This window comes from Dendrobates tinctorius, unplaced genomic scaffold, assembly GCF_039654945.1.
Source record: "Dendrobates tinctorius isolate UK_male_01 unplaced genomic scaffold, ASM3965494v1 ptg000224l, whole genome shotgun sequence".
Taxonomy (NCBI): Eukaryota; Metazoa; Chordata; class Amphibia; order Anura; family Dendrobatidae; genus Dendrobates; species Dendrobates tinctorius.
The window spans coordinates 2621675-2635261 of NW_027361891.1; the positions used below are offsets into that span (position 1 = coordinate 2621675).

The 13587-nt window shown below is 47.2% G+C and overlaps 1 protein-coding gene across 1 annotated transcript in view; it reads right to left on the reverse strand.

Annotated features, from left to right (window-relative positions):
* The window catches only part of LEMD3 (LEM domain containing 3), a 116874-nt gene that overhangs the window by 24474 nt on the left and 78813 nt on the right, over nucleotides 1–13587 (reverse strand). The window contains exons 7-8 of the mRNA XM_073555446.1: nucleotides 11008–11109; nucleotides 3834–3936 (exon numbers count right to left, since the gene is read on the reverse strand). Of these exons, the coding sequence (XP_073411547.1) occupies nucleotides 3834–3936; nucleotides 11008–11109 (205 nt within the window). The remainder of the gene's footprint in view (nucleotides 1–3833; nucleotides 3937–11007; nucleotides 11110–13587) is intronic.

The following is a 13587-nucleotide window of genomic DNA, read 5'->3' on the forward strand; positions in this document are numbered from 1 at the left end:
GCTAGTGGCATCAGAGGGGTTAAACGTTCGAGTTCGGTGCTAGCACAGATCGTGCACATTGCAGTAGGGTGTCCGCTCTCATATAGAGCCAACACCTGCATTTGATTGCAGTGGCGTTTAGCACGAGCCCTCGTGATCATCATGCAGTATATATACACGGCGACTTGCGGTAACGCAGCTCTCCATACAAATTGCACATGTTGGGTAAAGGTTAAAGGGAACCTGACAGCTGATGAATGCTACATGATCCATGGGCAGCATGTATCAGATGTTAGCTGTATGATTTCAGCCAGGTATGCTACACTCTGAAGTTCAAATAAAAACATTTAAAAGCCATCAGGGACAGAGCCACGCTAGTTGGAAAGACTAGTCTCTGGCAGAGCTCTAGGTCATGTATAACAAGGAGAGACCTGTCACTCAGGGGAACAAGTACAAGCCACTCTGGACATGCCTGACAGTCTCCTGTGCTGCTCGGTCCCCGAAGGCAGTTTCAGAGTCAAACATACCTAGATGAAGTCATGCAGCCAGTGTCTGCTACAGGCAGCATGCATCAGACGTCAGGTTCCAGTTAATACTCTCTCACTTGAGGCAATTTTCATTTGTGATCTTTTTTCCCCCCTCCAAAAGCTGCAACTTTTTCCATCGACAGCCTTTTTTTGCAGGATGAAATGTAGTTTTGAATAAGGAATGACATTTATCTTACTATACTGTTTTTACTGAGGGACAAGGTGCAGAGGAGGAGAGCGGAAAGAAAAAAACTCGCTACATGATTCTGCACGTTACAGTAACAAACTTATATTTTACTGTTAAAAAATTTGGAAGCTTTTATTAAATAACCTCTGACAATGATTACAGATTTTTGTTCCAACACTGGCAATAGGTGCTCTAAGTGTAAAAAAAAAAAAAACAAAACAAAAAAAAAAAAAAAACACACGTTCTGGCCTTTAAATTCATTTTTTCATTTTCATCAAGCTCAAGTCGGTATTCGTTTTCATTGGGGGGTGTACTTAACCCTATATGATGTTGCCCAATCATAAGTAGGCATCAATACTCAATAGGAAAGAACAAGAGCCCTCCATAGCTTCAATACCTATTCCCCTGGGTCCTATATATGCATGACTTAATTATGTATGATTTAATGTCTAAATTTCACTAGGATCGATTTAGGTCCTCATGGATTTTTTCATATGGTGCTATATTGATGTTTTCACAGACCTCTCTATTTGTGCAAATTATGCCCATATTATTCGCAGCCATCTCCCATCACGTGTTGTCAGCCTGTGTATCGGCGTCCTCATGTGCTGGTGCTGCTGACCAGTATGCACGCACGCTTGACTCAGTGGGGCCTGGCAGCTCTTGGCGTCCTTCAGCAGTGGCAGTAACCATGTCGCTCAGCACCTGTACCGCCCTGTCTGACGCAGACCCAGGCTGCCCGGCGACGCCTGCGTCATATCCGGGCCGCGGCTCCACCACATCCGGTCCGGCAGGTATGAAACCCCCGCAGTTTTAGACACCACCATGCCCCTGACAAAGTACTAGTTCCGAAACGTGCGTCGGGTGGACGCGCTGACCCCGTCACCCCTGTATAGGACCCTCATTGCAGGTACTATTAGTGCCCTTTTTTCTGGCTTATGATATATTATCACTTATTAGGTGCCGATCATGGCAGCATTTTTTGAGATACTATGGCCAATCAATATGGGTGCTATACTTCATGACTATTACCATTGTATGTTCTTGTCAGTTTCTGACTATTGACATGGGGATATTTTTTTTTCTTATTAGTATGGGGGTCAGACATTCTAGTGATGCTATATATATATATATATATATATATATATATATATATATATATATATATATATATATATATATATATATATATATATTTTAATACAAATTGACTTTGTCGTATCTGTGGTCCTCTTAGACCACCTCCCCCCTCAGTCTGCTCAATAGGAAAGAACAAGAGCCTACCAAAGCTTCAAATAAGTTTTAAGGCACCGTCTCACTAAGCAATCTCGGTAGCGAGATTGCTGCTGAGTCACAACTTTTGTGACGTAACAGCGATCTCACCAGCGAGATCGCTGTGTGACAGCGATCAGCGAGTGGCCCCCCTGCCGGTATCACTGATCGCTGGAAGAAACCTCTGGACATTTCTTTGGTCGCTGGTCTCCCGCTGGCCAGCACGCATCGCTGTGTGTGACAGCGGGAGACCAGCGATCAGGTGTAAAAAAATAATAAAAAAAAAATAAAAATAAAAAATATAGTTCTACTCACCATCCGACGTCCCGTTCAGCCATCCCGCCTCTCTCCACGCTCCGGTCCCAGTGATCCTTTGCATGAATGACCGCGAGACTTTGTTATCCCGCGAGACCGTGACATCTCGCAGTCATTCGTGCAAAGGATCACTGGGACCTGAGCGTGGAGAGAGGCAGGATGGCTAAACGGGACGTCGGAAGGTGAGATTATATTTTTTATTTTGATACTATTTTCTACAGCGATAGCCAGCGATGCCGGGCGCTCGGCATCGCTGTGCTGATCGCTGGTGAAGCTGTCTGTGTGACAGCTCACCAGCGATCACATAGCGACTTACCAGCGATCCTGACACCTTCATATCGGTGTCGGGATCGCTGGTGAGTCGCTTAGTGTGACGGGGCCTTTAGTGTGAAAGACTCCGACAACTTTGGTCTCCTGGTCTAACAAGGCCTGCAAGTCAGTGGGGACTGCAGCAGAGTTTGGCAGCATCACGTTACAAACCCCTTATCAGCCCTCTTCTTATGCCAACATGATTGCCTGCTGTACTGCGTGTGTTCCCCACGTGGCTGTTTGCCATTACAACTCACTGAAAAGTCTTCTGCAATGTGGACACATAGCCTTAGAAATGCTGTAGAATTGTCCGCATGCAGGTAAAACGAATTTGCATGCGTTTTGCAAGCGTTTTTAGCTCGCAGAATGTTAGCACTTTTCCAAGCGATTTGAATCATCGCTTGGAAAAGTGATTGACAGGTTGGTCACACTTGTTAAGCATAGTGTTTGACAAGTGGCACCAACTTTTTACTATTGATGCTGCCTATGCCCTATTATATCACTATTTTTTTATTTTAATTATTTTTTACAGGAATATGATACCAGGGCATGGAGGAAAATCTCCTCTTCTCCACACCCTGGGTACCATCCGCACATGAAGCACTCACTTTACGCATTGGCAAGTATAGCCACATGCATAAAGTGAGCGTTTCAATGCAATCCTATGGCGGCGGAATCGCCGCGATTCCGCAAAATTAATGGACATGCTGCAGATTTTTCCGCTATGAGATTCCGCAGCAGAAAAATGCGCAGCATTGGCACAGCGGAATCCCATAGGATTGCATGGGACTGCGGTTTGTTAGCTTTTTAAGCATTTCCGCAGCGGCAAAGATGTGGCGGAAAAGCCACAACCATGGGCACACAACCTAACCTTTAGCGGGGACATGTTCTTTCCCTTAAGTGTTGCCTGCTTATGACCGGTCAGCACGCCCCCAGTGAATGATTGGATAACCGCGACCTGAACTTGATGAACACTCATTAGGGGCAAAAAATTTGCCAATAGCTCAAGTAAAGAAACAAAACAATTTTTTTTTGCTTTTTACCCCTATGAACCAGATCTCTACTTTGATGGTCTGTGCAACTACAATAATTAGGTTTCAAGCATGTTCACCTTTGCTCCATACGTTAATAAGTCAGGAACAGTTTGGGCAGTTATTGATGCCAGTCATATTTGTACAATTGACATCACATGTGTGCCTGCTTGATTTCATAATTTCATCACAAGCTCAAAACCAGTAACATACCTGTCACATGGAGGTATCAAAGAATCTCTCACATGGGGGATTGGTGTATACGGCTCTAGCTCTTTGTTTTCTTGGCAAGCTTCATCGTGACTTTTTAAAACATCTGAAAGGAACAGTGACCAGTTATTTGTAACATATCTAGCTTTATAAATGTAATACAAAAAGGTATATGGCACATACAGTGGGGAAAAATTAATTGATACATAGCCGACTTTGCAAGTTTTCCCACCTACAAAAGAATGGGGAGATCTGATTTTTATCATATGTACACTTCAGGTATGAGAATCTTTAAAAAAAAAAAACTAAATAAAAAGATCACAATGTATGATTTTTACATAATTAAAATTGCACTTTTTTGCATCCCCTACCAACCAGCAAGAACTCTGGCTCTCACAGACCTGTTAGATTTTCTTTAAGCCCTCCTACTCTACACTCATTACCTGTATTAAATTGCACAGCACCTCTTTGAACTTCTTAACTCTATAAAAGACCTGTCCACACTCACCATAATCTCTCCACCATGGCAAAGACTAAAGAGCTGTCTAACATTGTAGACCTGCATAAGGCTGGGATATAAATACTTATTTTCCCCACTGTACATTAGTAATTATTAAACACAATCAAAATGGAAGCAGGCATTACAGAAATAAAGTGGCAATAAACAACTCAATATATTTGTATCAAATGTGAAACTCCTAACTGTTCATGCGTCCAAGACATTCATTTTATAACACTGGCTTGGTGTAATTTATTTAATTTTTAATACTACTATGAGGGAAAACCCAAATACCTCCTTCAAGTCCACAGGTGAGAAATATCAGCCGTGTTCACATGTCAAACTATAAAATAATCATTGCAGCATTGAAAGGGATAATATATAGGGATTTTTGTGTACTCACCGTAAAATCCTTTTCTCCGAGCCATTCATTGGGGGACACAGACAGTGGGTGTTATGCTGCTGCCACTAGGACGACACTAAGCAAACCAGAAAAAACTCCTCCCCTGCAGTATACACCCCGTCGCTGGATGAGATCTCTCCAGTTCAGTGAAAAAAGCAGTAGGAGCATAAACAGTCAACAATAACGAACTGTGTCAAAACCTAAGAATGCTACAAATGAGCCAGTAGGCTAAACAGGGCGGGTGCTGTGTCCCCCCAATGAATCGCTCGGAGAAAGGATTTTACGGTGAGTACACAAAAATCCCTATTTCTCCTACGCCTCATTGGGGGACACAGACAGTGGGACATCCTAAAGCAGTCCCTGGGTGGGGTGCATACATCTACTAATACCCCATTGTACCTCTTTAGTTAAGACTGAGGTACTGCCGATTGCAGGATGTGTCTGCCGAGAGCTGCATCTGCAGAAGCCTGAGAATTAATTTGGTAATGTTTTGAAAAGGTATGCAGACTGGACCAAGTCGCAGCCTTGCAGACCTGTTCTGCCGAGGCCTGGTGCCGAATGGCCCAAGAAGCAACCACTGACCGGGTAGAGTGCGCCTTAATCCCCGCTGGGACAGGCGCATTCCTGAATCGCTGAGCAAATCCACCTGGCTAGCGTTGCTTTGGACACGGCTAGGCCCTTCCTATGCCCCTCAGGAAGTATGAATAGGGCATCTGACTTGCGGAAGGAAGCCGTCCGCGAGATGTACCGTCTCAGCGCCCTAACCACATCCAGGGTGTGGAGGGCCTTCTCAATGCGATGGACTGGTGCCGGACAAAAGGAAGGCAAAACAATTTCCTCGTTGAGAAGGAAAGAGGAAACGACCTTGGGCTGGAAGGACGGGGACGTCCCGAGAACTACCTTGTTTTGTCCTGATGAAAATTCTGGAATGGAGAAAGGCAGGACAGAGCTGCCAATTCCGAAACTCGTCTGATTGACGTAATTGCTACTAGGAAGACCACTTTCCAAGAGAGGATGGTCAATGACACGTCCTCCAGCGGTTCAAAAGGATCCTCTTGTAAGGCCCAGAGAACCAGGTTAAGGTCCCATGGTTCTAATGGCCTTCTATAAAGGAGGCGTCACATGGGAGACTCCTTGAATAAACGTCTTGACCTGAGGTTTGGTGGCAATTCTTTGTTGGAAAAGCACTGACAAGGCCGAAATTTGGCCCTTGAGCGAGCTAAGCGCGAGGCCTGATTTTAATCCGGATTGAAGAAACTCCAATATGCCCGGAATGGAGAACACCAGAGGGGAACGACCATGATCCTTGCACCATGAAAAGATTTTCCAGGTGCGGTGATAGATACATCTGGATACGGGCTTCCTAGCACTAATCATGGTGGAAATGACGTCGAGAGAGAATCCAGCCTGTGCTAAAATCCAGGATTCAACGGCCATGCCGTCAAAGACAGGGCCCCGAAGTTCTGGTGGTAAATCGGGCCCTGAGAAAGCAGATCAGAGCGATCTGGAAGTCGCCAGGGGACGTTGGCGACTAGCTGTATTAGTTCCGCATACCATGCTCGGCGCGGCCAATCTGGCGCGACTAGGATCACTGGTACCCCCTCCGCTCTGATCTTGATGACCCTCGGAAGCAAGGGAAGAGGGGGGGAAAAAAAAAAAAAAAAAAATGTACGGGAGCCAGAACCGGTACCATGGCAGAACTAGGGCGTCTGCTCCGATGGCGCATAGATCGCGCAATCGGGCAATGAACAGAGACACCTTGTTGTTTAGCCTGGAGGCCATGAGGTCCACATCCGGAGTCCCCCAACGAAGACAGATCTGGTGAAAGACTTCCGGATGAAGAGACCACTCTCCTGAGGCAATGCCTTGGCGACTGAAAATCTGCCACACAATTTTCTACGCCGGGGATGTGAATTGCTGAGATGGGTGAATGGTTGGTCTCGGCCCAATGGAGGATGTGACTCACTTCGTGCATGGCCATCCTGCTCCGCGTACCTCCCTGGCGGTTGATATACGCTACAGCCGTGGCATTGTCTGATTGGATCCTGATGGGGTGACCTGCGAGGAGATGGTGGAAACTCCGTAGAGCAAATCTGATCGCTTGTATCTCCAAAATGTTGATGGGGAGACGCGATTCTCGGGTTGACCAACGACCCTGTGCCGTGTGGTGACGTAAGACCGCACCCCAGCCGAGAAGACTTGCGTTAGTGGTTACTACCAACCATCTTACTGGGAGAAAAGACCTCCCTTGATTCAGGGAGGACCTCAGAGTCCACCACTTGAGAGCTTGCCTGACCCACAGGGACAGAAGGATCCGACGGTCCAGGGAGAACGGGTTCTTGTCCCAAGCTGACAGCAACGCGTGTTGTTAGGGACAAAGATGGATCTGTGCAAACGGAACTGCTTCCATGGCAGCCACCATTTTCCTGAGAACTCTCATGCTGAAACGAATGGAGTGAGAAGCTGGACGGGAAAGAGTCCACATTGCCTGTTGTAAGGCTTGCGTCTCTTCCGGAGGGAGAATGACCAACCCGCGGGAAGTGTCCAAGATCATTCCTAAAAAGCAAATTTGCTGAGCCGCTTTCGGGGAAGACTCCACAGATTCTTTCCAGGCTGAAAGGGACGGACCCTTGATGAGCAGGTCATCCAGATACGGTAAACACTACTACTCCCCGAGAGTGGAGAATGGCCATGACAGCCGCCATGACCTTGGTAAAGACCCTGGGGGCAGCGACGAGTCCGAAGGGCAAGGCCACAAACTGGAAGTGTTCCTCGTGAATTGCAAAACGCAGGAAGTACTGGTGAGATGGGCAGATCGGAATGTGAAGATAAGCGTCCTTGATGTCGATGGATGCTAGGAACTCTCCTTTTTCCATGGAAGAGACCACTGACCAGAGGGATTCCATTCGGAATCGCCGAACCGTGACAAACTGATTTAACAGTTTGAGATCCAGAATGGGTCGCATCGTGCAATCTTTCTTTGGAACCACAAAAAGGTTTGAATATAATCCTCTGAACCTCTCGTGATGAGGGACCTGAATGATGACTCCGTCCCTTAAGAGGGCCTGAACAGCCCGAAGGAAGGCTCTTGTCTTTCCCTTGGGTGGAGAGGAAAGGAAAAATCGAGTTGGAGGGGGAGCGGATAACTATCTTGTATCCGGAGGACACCAGCTCCCTGACCCACCTGTCGTTGACGACCGCGAGCCAGGTGTGGCTGAAGGAAAGTAGGCTGCCGCCTACTTTGTCGGCATCCGCCGGATACCGCAACAAGTCATTGGGTAGATCTATGAGACCTGGCTACCTTGGAACCAGAAGCCCTAGGTCTGGGTTTCCAAGGGCGGTTAGGTCTGTACGAGACCTGGGAGCCTCTGTCTCCGCACGGAGACGGACCTGATCCGGAAGAGAAGGTAGAGGATGACCAACCGGAGTTGTTGCGAAAGGAACGAAAGTGCATCGACTGTTGGTTGCGAAACGGTCGAGCAGCTTTTTGTTGAGGGAGGAATTTACTTTTCCCCCCAGTAGCATCAGAAATGAGCTGACCTAGTTTCTCTCCAAAAAGACGACCCGTTTGAAAGGGGAGAGAAGTCAAGGATCTTTCAGATGCGGCATCCGCCCGCCAGTCGCAGAGCCATAGGGCTCTTCTAATGGAGATCGCATTAGCGGCAGTTTGAGTAGCGCAATTGGCGGTGTCAAAAGAGGCGTCCACTACAAAGTCCGCTGCGTGAATTATCAGCCTGGCAACCGTGGTGGCTTCCGGAGGAAGATTGGTGCCCTGGAAGGAAGTAATCAAGAACTCTGCCCAAGCGGCCATTGCTTTCGTGACCCAAATTGCCACGAAAGATGGAAAAAGCGCTGCTCCTGAAGCTTCAAAAACTGAACGGGCAAGGTAGCCAATCTGACGGAGGGGTTTCTGATTGAGAAACCCTCAGACACTGACAGAAGCGTTTTTGAAGCCAGACGCGATACAGGCGGGTCCACTGGAGGGGAATGTAACCAATCTTTCATTAGGTCTGGATCAAAAGGGTATTTAGCGCGAGTAGACTTTTGCCCTGTGAACCGCTTATGCGGACGATCCCTATGTTGCTGGACAACTTCCTTAAAGTCCAGATGGCTGGTAAAGAACCTGCGCACATGCTTGGTTTTCTTAAGTAAAATAGGATGTGCTGGAGCGGGAACATTATCCTCATCCAACTTCAGAATCCTGTTAACTGACTTTATAAGAGAATAAAGCGACTCTTGATCAGTTGAGGGATTCTGAGGGGCAGACGTGTGAGAATCAAATTCAGAGTCGTGCTCCCTGAGAACTCCAGGAGGGAGAGCGAGAGACAGGAGTCGCAGATTCAGAGGCGCGAATGGGGCTACGGGAAGAGTCATGGGTCCGTTTTCTAGAGCCCCGACCATCCCTTGAACGAGTACGGCCCCTGCTGATGGACGGTTCCCGTTCAACGCCAGAGTCTTCCTCGGGGGGGGGGGGGGGGGGGGGGTAAGGACACCTTCTGGCTCAAAGAGCCTTCCCAGAGGGAGAATATAGCCTGGGTCAGAGACTCCACCGACCATGACAGGGACACAGCCCACTCAGGGGTACTAAACGCAGGAGACCCGTCAGCAGCGGCGGCGAGGGGTGATTGAGCGCAGGTCGGGGCGCAAGCCGGGTCGCAGTCAGTGCATAACGGATTAGTCTGTGCACTAGGTAAGGCAGACTTGCAAGAGGTACACACGGTAAAAAACGCAGTGTACTTTTTAGCAGCCCGTTTCGCTTCCTTAGATTGAGACATAGCGCTCCTGAAAGGATTAACGGCAGAGTCTGCTGCAGGGAACGTGCCGGGAAGGGGTTAAGCTTTAATCTGAGGGCAGATGCAGCTTACCCGGTCCTATGTTGTGTCCCCGGGAGGAATGGCCGTGTCCCTGCAGTGTCACCCGGTATCCGGCAGAATGCTCGCCTCACAGCTCATATCCAGAGCAGGCTGAGGTAAAAGGATATGGCCCCCGAGACTAGGTTTGCGCATCTCATCAGGATGAGAGGCGCCAAGGCGAAGGGGCGGCACCAACAGCGCAGGCAGCGCTATTCAAATTGCGGCCTAGTAGGCCGGAAAAGCCGGGGGCTAGATTTTTGAGCCTACCCGAGGTATGCGCCGGTGGGCAGGCCGGGGCTTTTTAAATTGCGGCCTAGCAGGCCGGAAAGCCGGGGACTAAATATTTCGGGCTACCCGCAGTAGCGCCGGGGGGGGGGGGGGGGGGGGGGTCCCCGCAAGTGCTTCTCCCAGGGGACAGGACACGACCCCATACCTCTACTCCAGTGGTCAGCGCTGTCCGGCCATCCATGCAGGCTCTCATCCTCCAGGGCTGATGTAGCAGAGCTGGAGGGGTTCTTAAAGGGGCCATGCTCAATCGATCCTCCCTATGATAGGGGGATGGAGAGCTATGGGGCCGATTCAGGGCCTACGTAAGCGCTGTTCAGTCTTCTCCGTTACATGCGCCTGCCCTCCTATTCCTGGATTACCAGACTCCGGACGCAAGCATCATCGCCAATGCTAGAGGAATCAGCCCCAAAAGTCGCAGGAAAGTGTACGTGAAGGATTACTCCACGTGCTTGCCTTTTGGTTCGTGGGAGAGCGGGCCGTAGAAAGAAACAGTCGCCCCCTTCACTCCGTTAATTAAAAAAAAAAAAATTTACAGAAAAATTCAAAAATAAAATGAAAACGGTGGGGTCTGAAACCAGACCCAAGTGCCTCCTACAGACACTAAGCATGAACTGGAGATATCTCATCCAGCGACTGGGTGTATACTGCAGGAGAGGAGTTAACTTTTTTTCTGGTTTGCTTAGTGTCCTCCTAGTGGCAGCAGCATAACACCCACTGTATGTGTCCCCCAATGAGGCGTAGGAGAAGAAATTTTTATATAGCGCCAACATGTTCCGCAGTGTTTTACAGTTTTGCACACATTATTATCACTGTCCCTGATGGGGCTCACAATCTAGATTCCCCATCAGTATGTCTTTGGAGTGTGGGAGGAAACCGGAGAGCCAGGAGGAAACCCACGCAAACACAGGGAGAACATTCAAACTCCTTGCAGATGTTGTCCTTGGTGGGATTTGAACCCAGGAATCCAGCGCTGTAAGGCTGCAGTGCTATCCACTGTGCCACCATGCTGTGCTGCTGCCCATTAATCCATTTTTATCCCATATCTAGTTTACTTATTGAGCACAACATAACATTCATTAGATACAGATTATAATGTATACAAGTATAGCAAAATCTTGCATAAACAATACTAACCAATAATTTTCACCACAAGGTCATACATTTGCTTGGTTTCCTCTTCCTCTTTTTTCCAGTGGTATCGCATATACTGAAGCAGTCCAAAAACTACAGCAACACCTTCACAAAATGTAGAAAAGTATGGTGATTAACTTTGCAATGAGACCATTAGCTGAATAAAAAAAAAAAAAAAAAAAAAAAATCTTAGGCTGTGTGCACACATTGCGGATTCTGCCGCGTTTCCGCAGTGGTTTTGGCCCTGCGGAAACGCAGCAGTTCCGCTGACCATGTACAGTACAATGAAACCCTATGGGGTTTCAAAAACCCTGTGCTCACGGTGCGGATTTTTCCGCGGTTTACAAACCGCAGCATGTCAATTGTTTGTGTGGATTCCGCAGCGGTTTCATACCTTTACCATAGTAGAGGTGTGAAACCGCAGGTCACTTTACCTGCGGTTTTACCTGCGTTTCCAAGCGGAAAAGTCCGCAGCGGAATCCGCAACGTGTGCACATAGCCTTAAGCTCTGTCTATGGATGAGCTTCACAGGAGAACCAAGATCGCAGTGATGCACATCTCCAGCAGGCACCTGGCTGGCATATTATCCCGTCTCTGCCCCATGAGTGTTGCAGGAGCTGAAGAGCACAAGCACGCCATTTAAATGCTATCAGATAGTGGCACCTATATTGATAAGGTAACATTCCACATGTTTTTTTTTAGTACATTTGAGTACAACACGTGTGAAGTGTTTAAAGGCAATCTGTCAGAAGGATCAACCCTCCCAAGAGGCCTATGAGGATATAGTCATAGGAAGCTGAAATTATACTTTGACATCTGACATGGGGAGGAAGATAACTATCTCCAGAGATTAAGTTAAATAAAAGGAGGGAGTCAGTGAGACAAGTAACAGAACAGGAGTTATAAAATTGGCCATCTTGCAAACACTTTTGCAGCTCTGAGCTCTGCTGTATTGCAACACTGTCTGCCTGATAGGTGAAAGCAGAGAGGATCCTGAAGATGTGTCAGCTATAATCACACAAAGCTCTGCTGTGAGATCAGGAGAGAGAGCAGCCATTACACTGGCAAGAACCCTTCTCCCCCTTCACATAAAACAAGCTCTGTAGGCGGAGCAATCTTCCCCCCCATAGCCTGGAAGAGGTCGTTTACATAAAGCGAGGATTTAAACAAGGCATCTGATGAGGAACACAGGTAGGACTTTTCACCAAATTTTCCCCATTAATAACAGGCACACAGGTTATTGGGTTCTCTTTATATAAGTAGTATGAAGAAGCAAAGTTAGGACGAGCATTTCCTTTTTGTAGCTGGCTGAACTGCTCCTTGCCAAAATCTGACAGCACACCTTTGACTGCTGGTGGCTCAGAGCTAAAGTCATCCACTTACTCTGCTCTACCCCTGTTTTCTCATATTAGTGTTAGGGTATGTGCACATTGTAAAGTATTTGCTGCAGACATTTCTGCGGCAAAAAGGGGAACTAGTCCAATCCGTAATTCTATTTCCAGAAGTCCATCATGACAGTGCCACAAGGAAGTAGCTTGATGGTGACAAACAGGAGAGGTTAAACAGCCACTCAACCCCAGTGATCTTTTCAAGTACCACACCAGGATAGATGCAACATTTAACTTCATTCTACATCTGTATCTTACATAGCAGAAAGGAATCCAAGGAAAGGGAATATAAGGGGTATGGTCATGGATTCCTGGAAATACAATTATTGGTAGCGCCGTTTCCCCTTTCTAGGACGTCCCTCCTGACAGCACCACCAGAAGGAGTACCTGATAAAGCAGAGGGGGGACTTTCCTCCCAAAGGCAGTGTGTTGACTTGACAGAATGTCCAACTTATCAATAATCCAGAAAGTGTTCAGACTTGACCATGTTGCTGCTCTGCAGTTCTTGTCTACAGAGGCCCCTGCACGTTTGGCCCATGAAGTAGAGATTGCCCTAGTTGAATGGGCCCCCGACGTTCAGGAGTTTTACCCCTCAGAAAAGTAGGCTATGCCGATTGCAGATTTAATCCACCTTGCCACTATAGACTTTGAAGCCAGTCTTCTCTTTTGCAAACTAAACAATCCCAAATACTGCAACCTTTCCTCATAAGACAGGGTTTGCAGACCGGTCACCATTCTGGTTGCTCTTTTCTGAACTTGCTCCAGTTTGTTGATGTCTTTTTTAAAATGTGGTGCCCAAAACTGGCCACAATATTCCAGATGAGGTCTGACCAAAGAGGAGTAGAGGGAAATAATGACTTCACGTGATCTAGACTGTATGCTTCTGTTAATACATCCTAGAATTGCATTTGCTTTTTTTGCTGCTGCATCACACTGTTGACTCATATTCAGTTTGTGATCTATTAGTATACCCAAGTCTTTCTCATGTGCTGTTGCTTAGGCCTATTCCTCCCATTCTGTATATGCTTTTTTCATTTTTATTGCCCAGATGTAGTACTTTGCATTTTTCCCTGTTAAAAACCATTGTTAGTTGCTGCCCACTTCTCCAGTTTATTTATATCTTTTTGAATCCTCTCTCTTCTCTAGTATTAGCTATCCCTCCTAGCTTTGTGTCATCAGCAAATTTAATCAGTTT